Source organism: Acyrthosiphon pisum, chromosome A2 (assembly GCF_005508785.2).
Source record: "Acyrthosiphon pisum isolate AL4f chromosome A2, pea_aphid_22Mar2018_4r6ur, whole genome shotgun sequence".
Classification (NCBI taxonomy): Eukaryota; Metazoa; Arthropoda; class Insecta; order Hemiptera; family Aphididae; genus Acyrthosiphon; species Acyrthosiphon pisum.
In genome coordinates, this window is record NC_042495.1 from 51,419,182 (window position 1) to 51,438,378 (window position 19,197).

Consider the following 19,197-nt stretch of genomic DNA (forward strand, 5'->3'; position numbering starts at 1 on the left):
TGTTTTTAAACCAGAGCCCTATATAGCCTATACTATTCTGAGTTGAACAAATTATTATTATTACATATTAAGTAAAAGAGGAGACTTAAACCCAACACGATCGGGTCAGTCCCCACCAAAACATTTTTTTGTTATGATTTAATGTACCAACCGGATCCATGTTAGCTGTCTATAAAAACATAACCCTTAAGAGTCAAGAAACTAAGAAATCAATACTGATTGATGAACTATCAAAATCCAGGTTTTTCCAAATTGTTTCTTAAGTCCTTAAAATGTGAATTTTTTAAGTCCTTACTAATTGCTTCTCAGAAATTCTTAATAATATAGAGCATTAAAGGAACAACTATTCCAAATTTCAAGTTCATACATTTTTTCGTTTTGAGAAATATAGCAGTGAGTGAATGATACTCAAATGGTACTTGGCTTTTATCTAAGTACCTATATTATGGACTAGCTGAAGTGGTATGTAGAGAAATTATTTTCAATAAAGGTAAATTTACCTCTATATAGTCAAGAATAGGCACATAGCATTAACATAGCCATAACTAAACATTTTTTACGGAGCCGGGTGGTTAAAATCATTATGTCATACACAATACTAGTAAAATATAGTAATAGTAATACTATATAATATGTAATATTAGTAGTATTTATAATCAATGACAATGCAAATAAAAATATTATTTTATAACTATTATTATATTTCATCTATATTTAATGTTATATTAGGATGACTTTAACATCAGTTATCAAAGAAAGTCCTGACAATCTAACATTTCCTTGTTGATTCCTCAAAAACAATTTTAATCAACCTATAATGATGAAAAACTGTAAACAGTGTAAATATACATGCAATGTTTTAATTGAACCTGCAATTTCACTATAGGCTCTGGCCCAGAAGACCTTTCCCTATATACATCAGTAACTAGCAGTCCTATGTTAAAGATGTATTATTTTTTATAAATATATTTTGTAAACAATTGCAGGTAACATATTTCTAATTATAATAGTAATATAATATGTAACCAAATGTATCTATAAATAAGCGGAAGAAATATTCATTTTTGGTGAAGTAAAAAAAATTCATGTGTAAACTAGGTACCTTTTAACTACCTAAGTATAGGGATTGAAAAAGAGCATTAACACTTTAAGTCTCAACAAATCTATTGGTATAAGTTTTTATTGAAAGTGGTACAGTAGTTGTTGAGTCTGATAAATTAACTTTAAATAAATTAACATCCAATTTTAACTGAATATTCCGACTTTGCCTGTAAAAAAAAATGAATTTTAACACTAATAAAAAGGCCTTTGGGAAGCCCCCATTATTAACCCGCAAGAACACATCCTATCAAATTAAAAACTTATATTATACTACTGATGGTTTTACAAAATAAAATACGTATATTGAATACGGAAAATGTATTTTAATTGTTACAAAACACGCTGTATACATAAATAATAGTAATAAATTAATGATAATAAAATTACTATCAGTCTTGGAATAAATTGTACTCATAAGTCACGTGACTATTCATCTTAAAATTGAATATCCCGTAATTGATAAATCTTTTTTTGAGGATGTAGTAGAACTCCTAAAAATGTAATAAAAATAATGTTGGTATTTTTGAAAATAACATTTTTTAAATTGTATATATTATAACCTGTGGATATCTTTGATAAATTCTAGTAATTTCATAAAACCAATTAATAAATTTTCTGTACCATCTCCATTTGATTGTTGAGATCTGATGTCAAATGATGTTATCCTCTTATCTTCAACATCTTTACTTATTGTTCTATAGAGAAGCAAACTCTAAAAAAAATATATTATTATCATTATTAACTCTAAACAAGAACATTGAAAACTAATAATAATAAGTTAGATTGATAAATTTAATATTTTTTTCCGCGAAAAAAAAAAAATACTGTACTACTATGTGCCTTGATATAAGCCAAGTATTCATAAGAGTTTGGTATAAAATATGTTTACTTTATAAATTAAAAGACTCTCACTTCACTGTTATCCTTGTAACTAAAATATTAGTTTAAGGCAATACTGCTTCCAGTTAGTCTTTCTCTAGGCACTCAGGAAGTCAAGAAGAGTCAAAAGATTGGCTGTCAAATGAAATGTATAGAAAACTAATTGAAAAAAAAATACGCAAGGTACGGGATTTTAACCCTTATGAATTTGACACTGAAGTACTATTAACAGATCCACCTTGCGTTCATTAATCTCAATGCACACGTTTTGGGTCAACGCATATGTAGCACAGTTGAAAAGTGCCATTTTAAAATTTGATTAGGCTCCTCAGTTTCTATAAGACAAAATTCATTTGAAATCCCCTAAAATCCAAAGTGGAATTTTCTTTAGATTAGACCAATCTACATCCCAAAAACACCTAATCAATAGAAAAATTCTTGTCACTGCCTCTAAGAATTTACAAGCTCATGTCAATTGTATGCCTGAATGATAACAATTGGTATATAAAACATAATCAAAATTAATCAATTGATTTACTAAAAATTTCACCTTACGTGAAACATTATAAAAAAATTATTATTGCTAAATAATGATCCTAATTCCTGGAATAATCACATTCGTACCAAGAGACTAGCTATAAAATCTAGTCTTTTTATGTCACATACCCAATATCTTGTATCTTGTATATCTTGTATAATAAACATACCAAATTAAAGGACAAAGTAACGACTTACTAATACCATTGATTATAAATACTATAGATTGCTCACTGGGCGGTTTTTCAATGGCGCAAAATATTTACTCCCAGTAGATGACGAGGCGACGTTACTACTAGCGATTACAATGTTACAAAACATTACTAACCACAAAACCAAACTACAGTAATGTTAGTAATGTTATAACTTTTTTGTGTCACCAAAAAATTGGACATTGAGAAATCTAAATTTATAATCAATGATAATACTTAACTGAAACAGCTATGGTTTTCAATTATGAGGTATTGCTAAAATTTCTAATTCAAATAAAAATTGATTATTTCAAATTATTTCTAAGCCCATACTTACACTTTAATGTCAAAGTATATTCTTTATATAACAACCTCCTCAATAAATACTACGATATAAGATGCTGCACAATTCTATAAACACTACCAAAACCGACTTAAAAACCACTATAAACTACTAATTAATGATTTTTAGACAAATTCCATACTTAGAAATCCACAGCATTTCCTACAGAACACGGTGTAGTAACTTTACTATATATACTCCGTGCAAAATAAGAATGTACCTCAGTGCGCAGGCGGCGACCGGTTTCCTACCCACAACCTTGTCATATTGTCGATTATAAACATATAGTTATAGTCATAAGCTCGACCTGCGCGCCGCGAACCTGTTTTGGTCCGTCGCCCAGGTACATTTTTATTTTGCAAGGAGTATAGAAAAAATAAAAATAAAATAGCTAACTCATTAATTCTTTACTGGGTCTAGTGTGCGTCTAATGGGATTCTTATTATCAAAAAACCTATGACTTATTATTCAATAGCATCACATTTGCGCTAAATATATAGGATGTTTAGTTCTTTAAAAAAAAAAACAATAATAATTAGGTACAAGTTACCATATTTTTGGCAACTTCGGCGATTTCACATAATTTTTGGTTGTTATCACTGTTTTGTGATACTTTCATTAAAAGTTGACTGGTGAATGTATATACACATAGTTCCAAGGCATCATTTAAACTGGCTAAATCTACATCTAACACATATCTTTCGTTGAGTGCTGATATCAATGAAGTGGAAACAGCTCCATGCTAAATTATTGTCAAAATATTATGTTACATTCTAAATAACTGTAATTAAATTAAAAGTAATTTAACTCACTCTAGTTATTTTGTCGGATAGGAATACAATCATTTCAATTAGTCCATCTACAGTAAAGAATGTACTGAACCTTTTATCAACAATTATTTCTTTGTTAACAATATTCTTGAATACACTTGCGTCACTTATGCCCAATTGAAGTAATGATACAATTTCATATGGAGGGATCATGATTCTCACAAGAATTGAATTGCAAGAATACAACATTTCAAAAAGTCTTAAAAATAGCCAATAATAAAATTATTATTATTATTATTATAGAATAAGATACATAAATAAGTTTGGTATATTCTTACATTTTTCTGGTAGTATTAATTGTTAGCAAATCGTTTTCTGTAAATAAATCTCCTCTAGTTTTCCAACCAGGTAAATTTAATTGTACTTTTTCAGTTTTGAAGATACTCATGATTAAAGCATCTGGATCATTTAATTGTAAATATGAACCATAAGCACAATCCCAAATATTTATCTAAACCCAATATATATATATTTTTTTTTGTGAATTAAAAGGTATGAAACAATATAACAATAAGTTACTTACGATAATTTTTTCAAGTGCAATATAACACGAACCACCAACAGACTGCCAATGATAATAATATTCTTTTGAAACAATTAAGTTCATCAATTTAATAACTGACTGTACAAGGTTTAAATGAGCAGTTGTAAGTTTCATATTCTTTGGCTAATTATTAAAAACATGTGTTAGTTGATCTATTTAACGGTGTATACAAATATAATTAATATATTATTTTATCAAATACTCACAAAATTTAAAATTATTGACAAGTCTAAAAAAATTGAAGTTAATTGCTGTATTGCTTCTCTTTTTACACAATGGTCACAAATATTTAAGAAGTTTACAAGCATTTTAAAATAGTTTTTATAAACACATAACCGTTTTGGATCATCAAATTTAATATCAAATTCAGTCTAAACAAAACAGAAATAAGACATTAAAAAAAATAAAAACAATTTTTTTTTGTTTTTATTTTTACTTACAAATTTTGCAGACAATACAGCGCAAAAGTGCTTTATAATATATGGCTGAGTACCAAACTGTGAATGAAAATTCTTAAACGATGATAAATACAGAAGAAAATCAGTTACTTCTACAGTGACAGAATTTATTTTATTTTCCTGAATAAACAAATAAAAGCAAATTTCTATAATCCAATAATAATGAGCAACTATTACTATACATACTTTATTGGATTTGTCCACAAATTTAAGCATTTGACAAATAGTGTTTGTTAAAATATATGATTGACGCAAATTAGTAGATGATCTAGTAATTACAGGTATGATCTTATAAAATAATGAGTTTGTTAATTTTATATTAGTAACAATAGATCGATATTCATGATCTGTTACATTGATATTTTCCAATTGATTTTCAGCAAGTTCACAAATACTACTGTACATTTCATTACTAAACACATCTACAATAGAAAAATCAAAAAGTTAGAAATATGTTTAAAAATAAATAGAAAAAATATATTTATAATATTAACCTTTAGGAACATTTTCAGTTGAAGCTGCATCGTTTAAAAGTATAATATTTACGATCTCATTTACCACAATCAATACTGAAGTTTTTGATGTTTGACTTTTTGATAACAATTCATTGTCATTAAGTAGTTTTAATATTGTTTGTACATCATTAATGGTTGATTTGGAATTTATAACACAGGTCCTATTAATAGAAAATGAAGACAAATCTTATAATAAAAATTAAAAAGCATATTCTAAATATCGAACTAATATAAAGTTAACATATAATTTATATTACTTTCTTTGAAAATGTTTTTAATTTATAAAATATATATTTTAAATATTATGTTATTTTTATATATGGATGATGTAGATGGGAAGAACAAAAGGCTGAACTGGAGATATGCGGAATTACCCTAGATGAAACCAAGATAGAAATATTAACAGCCTCAAAAATTGGAAAGCACCTGGGACTGATGGTATTCCGGCTGAACTACTGAAATACGGAGGCGAGGTAATGTATACAAATATTCATGAACTGTGTTTGACTATATGGAATGAAGAAAGGCTTCCGGAAGACTGGAACAAAGCTATTATTATCTATTATTATACATAAGAAAGGAGACAAATTAAGTGTAACAATTATGGAGGGATTGACCTACTTAATACAGTGTACAAGGTTTTATTGGGTTTTATTGAAACAATTGAAACCTGTAGCAGAGGAAGGCATTACCAATGTGGGTTTCGAAAAGGCAAACCAACGATTGACCAGCTGTCAGTAATCGGACAAATTATAGAGAAGAAATATGAATGGTTATAGGAAATAGGAATGGTTTTTGAAAAAGTAGACCAGTTTAAAGACCTTGGAGCTACCATCAAGATTAATCACTGGATTGTAGAAATAGTAAATAGCATACACAAAGCGAAAAAGGCTTATTATGCATTATTTAAGTTTTTCAAATCCAAATTATTCTCGAGAAGGACAAAATTAATACTATACATGGCTGTAGTTAGACCGTCACTGACCATATGGCTGCGAGGTGTGGACCATGTCCATAACAGGACAAATGGAGAAAAGGTTACTCTCTTTCGAGAATAATGTATTGAGAAAGATTTGCGGTGCGGTATATGATGACGAATTGGGGTGCTGGCGAAGAAGGACAAATGCCGAAATCCGGGAAATCACACACAGCTCGAAGGTCACCAACTACATAAAATCACAACAATTGCGATGGTTCGGACACGCCATGCGAAGGGATGAATCAAAGGCTGTGAGGGCAGCCATAGAGTACAAACCAAGTCGGAAAAGACCGAGGGGTAGACCAAGAAAGCTATGATGGACATAAGGGATTAAGAACACTGGACGTAAAAGATTGGAAAAATGTTATCCAGGATTGGGAAAGATGGAAGGCCTTGATGGTGGCGGCGAAGACTCTTGGAGAGTTATAAACCCAAGAAGAAAGAAGTTATTTTTATATTCACAATAAAATAAGTATTGAAGTTCTTTTCATTGTCTATAATCTAGTACTACACAATGTGAAAACATAACACTTAAAACAATGATGTTTTAATTATTAGGTATGTGAGAAAAAAATGTTATGTACAACTATATTAATTGTTAACAGGTTTTTATTAATCAGGCTTGTCAGGACTACAAAAAAAAAAAAGTATTTTTATTATTTTTTCAGTTATATTACTTGATATTATAAATAACTTAATAACCAACAATAATAATTTAATATATCAAAATAAAAAACACTTACTTCTTCCACATTTGTAACATGATCAGTAAAGACTCTCCCAAACTAACAATTGAACTTATATCATTACTTTTCAATTCAATTATAAATAATTTTAAAATATTTTCAACAACTAGATGTTTGTTGTTAACAGCAGAATCACGGTGTTTTAAAATCAGAAGAGTAAAAAACTTCCAAGAGTAAATTAACTTTCGTTTAATATCAATTAGAGCATCATTATTATCTTCAAAAAAATTTAAAAATCCCTGAAAAATTAAAAGAAAGCAATAGAAAATTAAATAGGTAAACTCATTTATTAAGTAAATTTTCACAAAGTACATAGTTAAATAACTTACTTTTAACATGCTGTTTAATCTAGTTTTCAAAAAAATATCCAATTGCTCTGCAAATTCTTTATTGCTTTCAATAGGACAATAATGGGCTTGAAGTGACAAAATTGAAAATACTTCTGAATTTATTTCTGGTATCATTCTATAAGTATTATTTAAATTTTAAGGTTTCAAAATAATTTATAAATTATAAGAATAAACTAAAACACAAAATTAATTTTCATACAATACATATTTCAATATTTTCATCATGTGACAAAATTTGTATATGTAAAAATGAATTTCATACCATATTGCTTTATGTAATAGCATTGATTATAAATAATAGATTATATTATTATATCTATAGTATTTATAATCAATAGTTAAGAGAATGCTACCCATGCATTTGTTGTCTCCATCTTACACATGTCCGACATACCAAATTTTGTTCACTACTTTCAATAGTGTGCCTTTAGTTTTGATATTAGAGTGAATTGACCAACTATCAAACTTTTAGGTAAGAACATTATCTGAGCTTTTGTTTTTGAAAATTTTTGATATTTTTATTTCCAAGCAAGATATCGGTATGTGAAATGTCATCAACAATTAAAAATGCTCATATAATATTGAATATTCTTATCTAAAAATTAGATAAAAAGCATTATAGGCACAACTAGGGACATTTTTCTTGGGGGCTAAAATTGTATCAGCAGCATAAACCCTGATAATTAATATTTTAAGCTAAAATATGATTATAACTCGTGGCGGCTCAGCCCCCCTAATTCAGCTATGATAATTGGTCAATTCACTCTAATATCAAAACTTATAGCACACTATTGAAACTAGTGAACGAAAATTGTCTTAAGTGTGTAAGGCGGAGACAACAAATGCATGGACTTCCTTATAAAAAATGTAAAAGAACTAAATACAAAAGAACTTTCTAGTACAGTGGTTCCCAAACAGTGGTCTGCGTGTTTATGTTAGGGGGTCTGCGGTTGTGTTGTACTGTAGTGATTTTTCATTTTTATTTTATGTTTTAGTGAAATTATTAAATTTATAGTTGTTTGAAATTCCGGGTATTTTTGGACTATAGAAACTTGATTCACCACAAAAATGATAGATAATTAATTTATTCGAATTGAAAAGTAAGTATTTACAAAACAGGGGTCCTGGACCAATTTAAGTTTTAGCTAGGGGTCCGTGGCTTCATAGTAATTGGAAACCACTGTTCTAGTACAATGAAAATATTTAAATGACCATAGAACAATGTAAGTAATAAATAATAATAGTTATAATACTTACTTATTATGAAAAAGTGGTTTAAATATTAACTTCCAAAAATTTTTGTTTTGTTGTAAGTAATGCATAGCTAAATTAAACCTGTTGTACCATAAAGTATGAATAATTCCGAGTGTTTCAAGATAAATATTATTTTCTTGTTCTTGTTTAAAATCCTAAATAATTAACATAAAATAATTCATACAGTAGGGTCGCTTTTAGTGTGTGGCTAGGTGGGGAAATGCACCACCTGAGTAAATATTTTTTAATAATTTGGACTTTTTTTCTTAGTTACATTTTTTACACAATTATGCGCAAAATAGTGAAATTTCGAAAAACTGTCGCCCTTTGGTATGAACATATTATGTAGTTATAGTTTAAGAAGTATGCTCAACATGAACCGAGTTTTCGTTCTAGATTCGCGCATGTGCATGGCCATGTGTTTTTGTATAAACTGCAATGCATATGATTAAAGGTTAGTGTATACGTGTGACGTCAACTTGATTTTATTGTTAGTTGCATATATAAATTATACATTGCCGCTTAAAAAAATATGCGCACTTTTATCATTGAGCATACTTCTTATTCCTTATACTATGGATATATATTATACATACATTTTCTGAAAATTATGACTTCCCCCCCCCCCTTACCATGTTTGGACCCACCATGGGTTAGACCCCCCCCCCCCCCTGTAGCACTATGATACCAATACGAAAAATGGGGGTTTTGGGCAAAGTATAGCCATGGCTTATATTGATACCAAAAGTATATTGTATTTAGTGAGCTAATTCTCTGCAGGCTTTTCAGTCATATACATTTAAGTGTTATATCTGTTCAAAACTGAACTAGTATAATAGAAATTAGTTATTCTTGTAAATTTAAATAATAGATTGAAATATAACTAAAACTTATTCAACATTTTCCAAATTTTACTAATTAATATGCTGAGTTAAAAAAAAAGTATTGGCATCAAAATAAGAAGTAAAATTTGACTTACATCGGTCTCGAGTTCAACTTCAATGAACCATAAAATACTATCATCATTATTTTCAATTTGTTTCTTATCTTTAATACATTTTTCAAGTAACTCAACGTTTAAAATGATTTCAAACATCTTACATTGATAAGCAATAGCATTATGTAAGAACTTTAACATTTTTACCTATAAAATAAGAGAAAATATTTTTGAAATATTTGTGAATTAAAACATAATTGTATATATACGTACAATATTATTAGAATGCAGTCTATGTAATTTTAAATAAGATATCATTTCTTTTCGTGCTCTTTTGTCGTTGTCAAAACCCATTGAAAGGCTGAAGGAAACAAATCGTTTCTGAACAAAGTAATTAATGCATAATTCAATATTTAGGATAGTACATTTTTTTTTTTTACTTACTTCTGCGAGTGTCCCAAGAATAGTGAGAGATAATGTGTTTAATTTGTTATGAAATACAGTCAAACGATATGATAACAAAACTGCAAGCCTTCTTTCAGGATCAAATAATGCAGTATTTGTTCCTTGTTTAACTGTAGACTGAAATTTTAAAAATAAACATATAATTGCATAGAAATAAATACAGTTGATAACCTTACAAGTGTTTTGATATCGATCATATAATTTAATAAGGACAATGCAAATATTAAACATTGTATATTTCTTTTTCCAACTCCACTCGTCCAACTGTGATAACTATGCATTATTTTAATAAAATCCTTTTCTCCTAAAATTAGTAAAACATTAATTAAATTTAGAAAATATATTTGGTTTTTTTGTTTATTTGGAATATAATTATTTAAGCTGGCCTAACCTCTGCAAATCAAGCATAATATATTAATGAAACAATGATTATATTAAACAATTAACTCCAAGCAATGATTGATTTGATTAATTATATATATTATAATTGAATGAATATAATTTTACCTATAGAGGCTATGTTTAAAATCATTAATGAAGCAATTGATGTTGGACTATAAGGCAAACATAAATCCAATACTTTTTTAATAACCATTATTGAATTTTCTTCGTCAGGTTCTGATTCTAACATAGAAACAAAATAGATTAAGCGCATACAAGCCCAACCTAAATCCATTTTTTCTTTGGAGCCTATAAAAAAATCTGATACAGCTAACAATGGCATGATGGTCTTGAACACAAACATTACACCTGCTGTTGCACACTGGCATGTTAGTATATGCCTGACCTGTAATTAATTATGTAAAAATAAAACATTATATTAAAATAATACAAAAACAATTTTAATATATTATACCTTTAAAGAAGCTTCGACTAATTTGACATATTGTGTTAAGACTGGATACACTTCAGATCCATATTTCAGAATCATTAATGCAATAGAATTTTGAGAGAAAGGATGTAAATTTACGGCAGAATCTTCGAGGCCACTCGTTAAAAAAGGGAAAAAATTATTGGCATTAAAGTAACACATTGTTTGTTCAGGGAAGTAAACAAGTATACATCTAGCTAATTTTAATATTTCAGACACGACTTCTGGATCAGCCACATAATTTGAATCAATATAAGATACACTAAAATAAATATGAATCAAATATAAAACATGCATATGTATTATATTAATGTAAAAGCTTATACCTTGGCACAAGTGTCAACAGAGTTTCACATGTTCCCATAATATCATCATTTAAAGATGTCGCAACATATGCAATAGATTGAATAATTTTAACAGAATTTATAAGTATTTGTTTAGTACTAATATAAGAAGAAGTTTTACGATCCTCATCACGACACTAAAAAATAAATAAATAAATCCTAACACTAAAATAATAATAATAATGTTAATTAATTGTATACCATTCGGAAGTTGTTAATTGCTGAGTTTAAAAAATAGAATAATGACACTTTGATGTTAAAGCGGACCATATCTCCATTAAGAATAAATCTAGTGTTTTTAGGAATTTCAATGCTATAAATTGAGTTATTTACATAATATTGATCAGTTAATAAAAATGTGTCTGTTTCGTGTTCATAAATATATTGTCCATCAGGTGGAGAAACAGCAGTAAATGAATTAATACTATTCATCAGATTCCACACCTACAAATATTAAATATTAAAAATAAACCATAATATTTTAAAGTAAAATATTTACTTTATTTAAACTTTGTGGTGCTCCTTTTATAATACCAGTAAAGAGTTCAAATAAGCTGCATAAATCAACAGGATACATTTCTATAAATTTTTTTACAAACAAACCAATACCACTCTTTAAGTTGTCTATTGTGTCTATTGATAATCTAGGGTTCCTTTTTAATAAATAAGACAGAAGCTTAATAATAATTGAATCATAGTCAACCAATTCAAATACATCCAATTCAATACTTTCAATGATAAGGTTTTCACATAAGACTCTTCCTAGTTTGTCTATTACTGGATGATCCTAAAATAAATATTTAAAAAAATACTGAATATAAGTAACAAAGAGTAAATTAGAATTAAAATACTTTAAAAAAAGCATTTAAGCTGCATGAATAATTAACAAAAATGTTTATATACTTTAACAGCTGGCGATTGACACATTTCTAATAAAGATGGCCACATTTTTAATTCGCTCATGACTTCAGTATAACCTTCTAAATGCTGAATATTTTTTTTTCCAAATTTTCCTTTAAGGTGGAGGAGTGTCCAACCCATCAGCACAACACCGTATTCACTACTGGGTTGGATCATTTGAATAATTTTATCAGCTTCGTTGAATTCCATATTAGTTGACCAGATATAGTTCTCTTTTCTGTAACAATAAAAAATAATATAAATCAAAATTTAATTAATAAACCAAAACAAAATTATGTTAAAAAATCCAATTTATGAATAGTAGTTTATTAATAACAAATTACTCACTCCCAAAATAATGCAATCATTTGTAATGAATGTAGTGTCTCTAAGCTTGAGATCTGACTCATAAAAGAATAATAAACAGTTTGTAGGTTATTATAATCATACTCCAATGTTTGATTTTTTCCAAAGTTATTATCCTATAAGTACCAAGTCAAATAAAATAATATATTACTGATAAATATTTACTATTTTTAACTTATAGAAAATAATACATTTTTTTAGATTTCAAGTGAAATGAGAAATCCTTATTAGTTTTACATATATTTATTTTAATTATGTTAAATAATGTTGGGTCAGTTTTTACTAGAAATTGGATAATAAACAAAGATTGTATTTTTAGTTAGTCACACATAATTTTGTCTTGTAGTTGCATTGGACATTTTTAGAAATTCACATCTCGTTAGTTTATTACTGAATTTTAATTTTTTAATAAGTTATTAATATTTGAAAACGCAATACAAAATTGGAGCTGCTGGACGTCCATTTTAATATATTATGCATTAATAATACAGACACAACACATGTGGGTACAACATCATCTTAAGTATAACTTATAACGTATAAGTACCTAATTTAAACAAAATTAAAACCATTTTTGGATAAAAATATTTGTGCCACACAGTATTAATTACCTACCCATTTTGCATCCATTTTTAATTCAAGTTAACTTAAGATCGTTCAGGCCATTTTTTCAATTTAATTTAAGTTATTTTTTAGATTCTGAGCGGAGCGAGGAAGCTATCGTTTTTACAATGGTGTTTATTTTTTTATTTTTATATCCTGTATACAAAATTTCTTCCAGAAGGAGTGTTTCAATGTCAACATATAGTACCTTATCTTTTAGCAAATTGGATCAAGATGGTACTTTAGAGAGGTCATTTTTCGATTTTCTCAATAGTTATTTAATGCCACGGGAAAAACCAACGGAAAATTACGAGAAACCGCTTTGTTTATCACCATAGAAACGAATAAAAAATTATAATATTTTAATATTAATTCAACTTACATGATAAAATAAATAATAACAAAATATAAAATATCCAGACTGACAAACCGTCTCCGCTCAGAATTGTTTTTCTTATACAATGATATTATATCATTGAATTTAAGTCTAATAGTTAATACAACCATTATACAATGACCTACTTGTAATCTACTGTACAGCAGAACGACATCCACTTACCTGCTTTTTAATAATTAATAATATTTTTCAATTTTCACAACTAGTTTTTAAAAAATAGGGAATAAAGTTTGAAAAACTGACCAGAATAATCTCATAAATACTTCACAATAAATTCAAATGTTTTAATAGAATAAATTACTTTACTACATCAATCTTACTGACGGGCGCAAAATACATAGGTTTTTTTTTTTAGTAAGTTGCATGTTTGAAACGCAATGAAAATTGTAATATTGGTACCTGATCTTCTTAAACCATCCTTGAACAGTTTGGGTTTTTGAATAAAATTATTTATGGTTGTTTTTTTTTTAAATATCAAATAAGTAATAATAATAATAATATCAGGTAAGTATTTTGATATAAAAATAAAATATTTAAATATATATATATTTTTAATAATTACTCACAATGAGATTAGTAATCCAAATATTAAAATCATCTTTTGTAATTTGATCCATTCTGAGTGAAGTTAGCACCATCAATTGCAAAATTTCAATTTGTTGATTTAAAACAAATGTTAACAAATTCTTGTGTATTATTTTTTGAAGTGGCTTATAAACTATAGTATCAAAAAATGTCAATGAACGAACATATGATAATTGTTCTCGTAGAGAAATATACCAATCTTTCCAGTTTTGTTTACGGACAATTTTCTTACATATAGCCTAAAAAATTAAATTATACATCTAGGTAATTAGAGACAAATGAAAATAGAAAATATTTATATAACTATTAATAGTGATTATACTTACAGAATAATGACAGTTTTGATTTTCTGCAGCAGTAAGAATAAATTTTAATGAACGAAATAAAAATAACACTTCTTCATTGTAAAACTTCCAAATATCTACACAGAGATTATGTAATTCATGTTCAGTCACAGTTGTATTCAATTCATTTTGACAAACAAACTCGTTGTATTTGTTGTAAACAATTTTAGCGTCTTGCTCGTTAATAAACTAAATAAAATCAATATATTAATATAGGCATATCCTAGATCGTGACTGGGAGAAACATAAAATAATGTATAATTATTACAAGTAATTGGGATAATATGGGATATAAGTATTCGGTATCTGATTTATCATTTTTATAAAACACTAATCTTGATGAAGCATGAAATTTAAATTTGAGTATGCCTTTTTTCAAATCATCCAAACCATCATATATCATAGATTCAATTGATTCATCAGCATAGTTGACATTCAGTTTATTTAACTTATAGTAGAATTGTTTCCAGCACCTAAAAATAAAGTGATAAAATCATACATATTGATTTATATGAAAAGAAGGTAATGGTTTTGAGCATAACTTACGTCAATTGTTTTGAATTCATTTTATACACCAATTACTTGAACAAGAAAATAATGGAAGTTTAATATTTACTAGTCAGTATGTGATAAAAACAATATTATATAATATTGAGATATTTACAACTATGATCCATACAATTTATAAATAATATTTTATGAATTATTATTGCAAATAATTAAAATATTGTTTTATCAATGAATGAAATCTAATAAAAAAGAATAAAAATAGTTATAATTTTTTTTATATCTTAAAAATGTCAGGATAACCGATAACTAAGACGTAGCAAGTTCCACCTCAATACTCAATTTATAAACTTATGGTAATATCATAACCAATTTTTAATCATAAATCGCAAATAGTAATTAACAGTAAATATTAAATAATAATTATGTAACAAGTAATAACCAAATATCAAAAACTTACCGTTAACATTTTAATGTAAATATTATTGAGGTTATGATATTGCTTAAAAAAGCTAAAACCATAGATAATATAATCACCATATTCTGTGGAACAAACACGGTTCAACTCTATAAAATAAATGGACCCTCCATGGATAAAAAGAACAGGATTCTCAACGACTCGACTTATCCGACGTTCAAACTTTGTAAATAGTTCTAGCAGAATACCGCTACGAACGCTAGTAGTACGGGCAAATTTAAAATACCCCGGTGTTAAGTGGTATATTATGGTAACAGAACAAAACTCGAATTCATTACCCGCCAAAATTCAGTTAAATGTTATCACGGATAAAAAGAAAAGTTGGTGTTATTAAAAACACAGAACAAACAGAAGGGAATCTTAAGGCTCGTCGAAAAACCGTCCGACATTTCTAAAAATTAAACGTGCTGCCACATACAATGAAATTCCCTTTTTTTTAAGTTTTCTGTGGTTTGTGGCTACACTGTTAATCTGCAATTCCACATGATAAAGTAATTCTATTCATGCAATTCCACTCATAACAACAACAGCACATGGCTAACACTCCTGAACCACGGTTATCTACTAAGAGTAGATAACCGTGGTCTGAACGAATAAACAGTGTTGCACGATATAAAGAAAAATAGAGAAATTCCCTGTATGTGGCAGCACGCTTAATTTTTAGACATGTCGGACTAAGGCTCTACATAGAATGGGTATGCTATGCCACCATTTTGCGACTCATTTATCAATGATAAAATGATAAAATAAAGAGGGAGAAATTCAAATTCACATAACATTATTAGTCGCAAAATGGCGGCGTAGCATACCTGTATCTATAGTGCCCTAGTCGGACGTGGTTTTATCATCTCCCATAAGAGCCTATGTTAAATGAAATATGATTCCCTTCTGGTTGTTCTGTGTTAAAAATCAATGATGATTTAATAAGAAACATGATAAGAAATAAGAATCAAAAATAAAAATGTCCAAAAACTTCGCCATCCATATTATGGTTGCACCCACGGATAAAAAGATCAGGATTCTCAACATAGAATATAAAGTATAGTAGTAGCGTGTCCAACTTTGTAAATATTTCAAACACTGATTAGCTGTCATTTAATTATAACATATATTATTGTAAATTTAGTTTATACATAATTTAATAAGCATATATATAATATTATGTTATATTATACATTTATACTTATACTTTATAAAAAAAACAATTATAAAATATTTATAAGACAAATAAAATTATTTATAATATTTATTATTTTATTTATTTATATATTATAATATTATGTATCACCACTATTGGTTTTATGTTGTGACATTACAGAACTTTTAACACTGACTATAAAGAAGTAGCTTGTGTAATATTTCAAATAGTATGTTGTTAACACTGCTTTATAAAATCAATGCATCTAAAAATATAATTATTTTATTAAAACCTTAATAACTATAAATCAGCAGAGTATCTAAATATTTAGTTCACTGAACACTCAAGTTTCTCTTTTCTGCCTCATTTAATCGGTTCTATCAAAATTATGTCTGGTAGTCATAAATGTTGTATATGAGGGTGTGAACCTAATTCAGCCATTAGGTCAATGTTTAAGGCACCAAAAAACATTGAGTTGAGGGAAAAATGGCAACAATCAACAGGACTCATGCTTGGAGATAATTCCTAAATTTGTGAACTACATTTTCATACATCAGAAATAATTAGAACTTGGGAATCAGGTGTAGGTTTATCGAAAGTCTGTGTAAGTAATTAAGCAAAAATGATTTAAATAACTAGAGGTAGTTTTATATGCATTTTAATAAATATTATGTATGTTTAAGTGTAATAATTATTGGTATTATTGCCACTGAACCGTACCAACCTTTTCTTACACAACGTCAGTTGTCAAAATTGCATTAATTTCCTCGTTCCTACAATATTATATGTCTGTATTAATAACTCGAATTTCCATTTTTATGTTAATTAATTCTTATAAATTATGCTAATTATTTCCACCATTTCACTATTTGTTAATATTTGTTTATACCTAATATAGGTAACTATTACGACTAGCTACACATAACCTATTTATGTTCCTTATTTGTTACGTCTATACTCTATATCCGGATTATTGGTTATCTCTGTTTCTGTTTCTGTATAACGAAGTTCGTAAGTTCGTTTTCAGTTTTACATTTATATCTTATTGTTCCTAATACGACTATAGATGCTATTAGTGTTACTATCAATATTACTGTTATTATATTGTCATTTAGTTGCACAGACTTCTATAATATAGAAGTCTGTGTTTAGTTCACTCGTTTCTTCCCTATCCGAATTAATATTATTATTATCAATACTATTATTATTAAAATTATTAATATCAACATTATTTTTATTAACATTGCTATTATCAATCGCGGTATTGTTTTGTACCTGTTTCCTAACTATTATTGAGCCATTGTTTGAGATTATTGTGACATTTTGACTCCCACTTTTAAGGTAATGCTTATACAACATATTAAAGTAAACATCCGAAGGTTAATAAAATACGCTGTAAATTGTCACATAAAATACGCTTCGTTACACAAAATATAATAAATATAATAAAATATAACAAAAAAGTTTGAAAAAAAATTAATGTTATTAATCACTTGGTATAAAACACCATGTGTCCACAACATACAAAACAGCATTGTTCATATCACGATGTATGTAAAACGGTGTAGTCACTATCAATTGTACGTATGAGAAATAAGTGAGTACCGTTTTTACGGCAGTTTAGTTACACAATTGTCCACCAGGAAGCGCTAAGAAGGCCGGTTTCGGAAATATTTTATAAGCAATATGGTCTATTTCAGTATATTTGTTTTGAATAATAAACATATTATTAACATATTGATGAACATTGTTTATTTATATTTTATTATCCTATAGTACCACAGTACCACACTACCTATAGTAGAAATATAACCACCCACACCTACCTAAAACTAGTAAAACTTATAATTATTTTTAAACATTTTTCATATTGTGCTAATAAATATGCCCAACAAATGTTTTGTTCCCGCATGCAAGTCTGGTTACTTAAGTAATACTAAAATATTAAAATCAGCAGGGAAAAGAGAAAGACAAAAAAATAATAATAATAATAATAATAACAAAAACAAAATAAATATATAAAAAGCTACATAACAACTAATACAGGTATTCTGGTATAAACATGGACGTTTTAAAATTATTTATCTTGCAGGACTTACTATCTGTATGGAATAATAAAATACCGCGGAAAGATAGGAACTTATCCATAAAAGATGTAGTTTGCGGCTTACATTTTAAAGAAGATGATTTTATAAATATGAGTGTAAAATGCCTGATGGGTCAATTAAATATATTGAACGAATACGTCCGGCATTGAGAGAAAATGCTATTCCGACAATATTTTTAGGATTACCAGAACGATTTTCAAATGTAGGGATATTTTTATATTTTTTAAATTAAAGATTAAACAAAGAATATACTAGTTGTACATAATATTATGTATCTACCCAGTGGCGTACCCAGGATTTTCGAATGGGGGGGGCTAAACAAAGTAAATCAAAATTTAACATCATCTTAACAAACAATTTTCAATAAAGTCTTATAGCAGTTAATTGTAATATTTCATTATTATATACTTTTTATAACACATACATA

General features: G+C 27.6%; 1 protein-coding gene across 1 annotated transcript; it reads right to left on the minus strand.

Moving 5' to 3' along the window:
- Window positions 1-1,152: 1,152 nt before the first annotated feature.
- LOC100569146 (nucleoporin NUP188 homolog) lies at window positions 1,153-15,607 on the minus strand. Its single transcript, XM_003242880.4, has 29 exons — window positions 15,507-15,607; window positions 15,086-15,120; window positions 14,808-15,012; window positions 14,522-14,728; window positions 14,177-14,434; window positions 12,593-12,726; window positions 12,248-12,482; window positions 11,844-12,131; window positions 11,546-11,788; window positions 11,327-11,481; window positions 10,986-11,262; window positions 10,637-10,916; window positions 10,306-10,433; window positions 10,109-10,246; window positions 9,938-10,045; window positions 9,707-9,871; window positions 8,731-8,882; window positions 7,453-7,588; window positions 7,121-7,362; window positions 5,378-5,559; window positions 5,070-5,305; window positions 4,866-5,003; window positions 4,632-4,796; window positions 4,405-4,548; window positions 4,160-4,332; window positions 3,864-4,080; window positions 3,602-3,793; window positions 1,662-1,813; window positions 1,153-1,592 (listed from the first exon to the last, which is right to left on the minus strand). Exons 2-29 carry the CDS (start codon window positions 15,103-15,105, stop codon window positions 1,532-1,534), a joined length of 5,031 nt encoding a protein of 1,676 aa, XP_003242928.1. The 5' UTR covers window positions 15,106-15,120; window positions 15,507-15,607; the 3' UTR covers window positions 1,153-1,531.
- Between the last annotated feature and the right edge of the window lie 3,590 nt (window positions 15,608-19,197).

Bases quoted from the DNA above. Each gene is read 5' to 3' on its own strand.
- LOC100569146 (XM_003242880.4), bottom strand. From the start codon at position 15,105: ATGAATTCAAAACAATTGAC. The intron at 14,729-14,807 runs GTAATAATTATA...GATTTTATTTAG, and splicing joins CCATATTATCCCAATTACTT to TTTATTAACGAGCAAGACGC. The intron at 9,872-9,937 runs GTACGTATATAT...CTTATTTTATAG, and splicing joins GACTGCATTCTAATAATATT to GTAAAAATGTTAAAGTTCTT.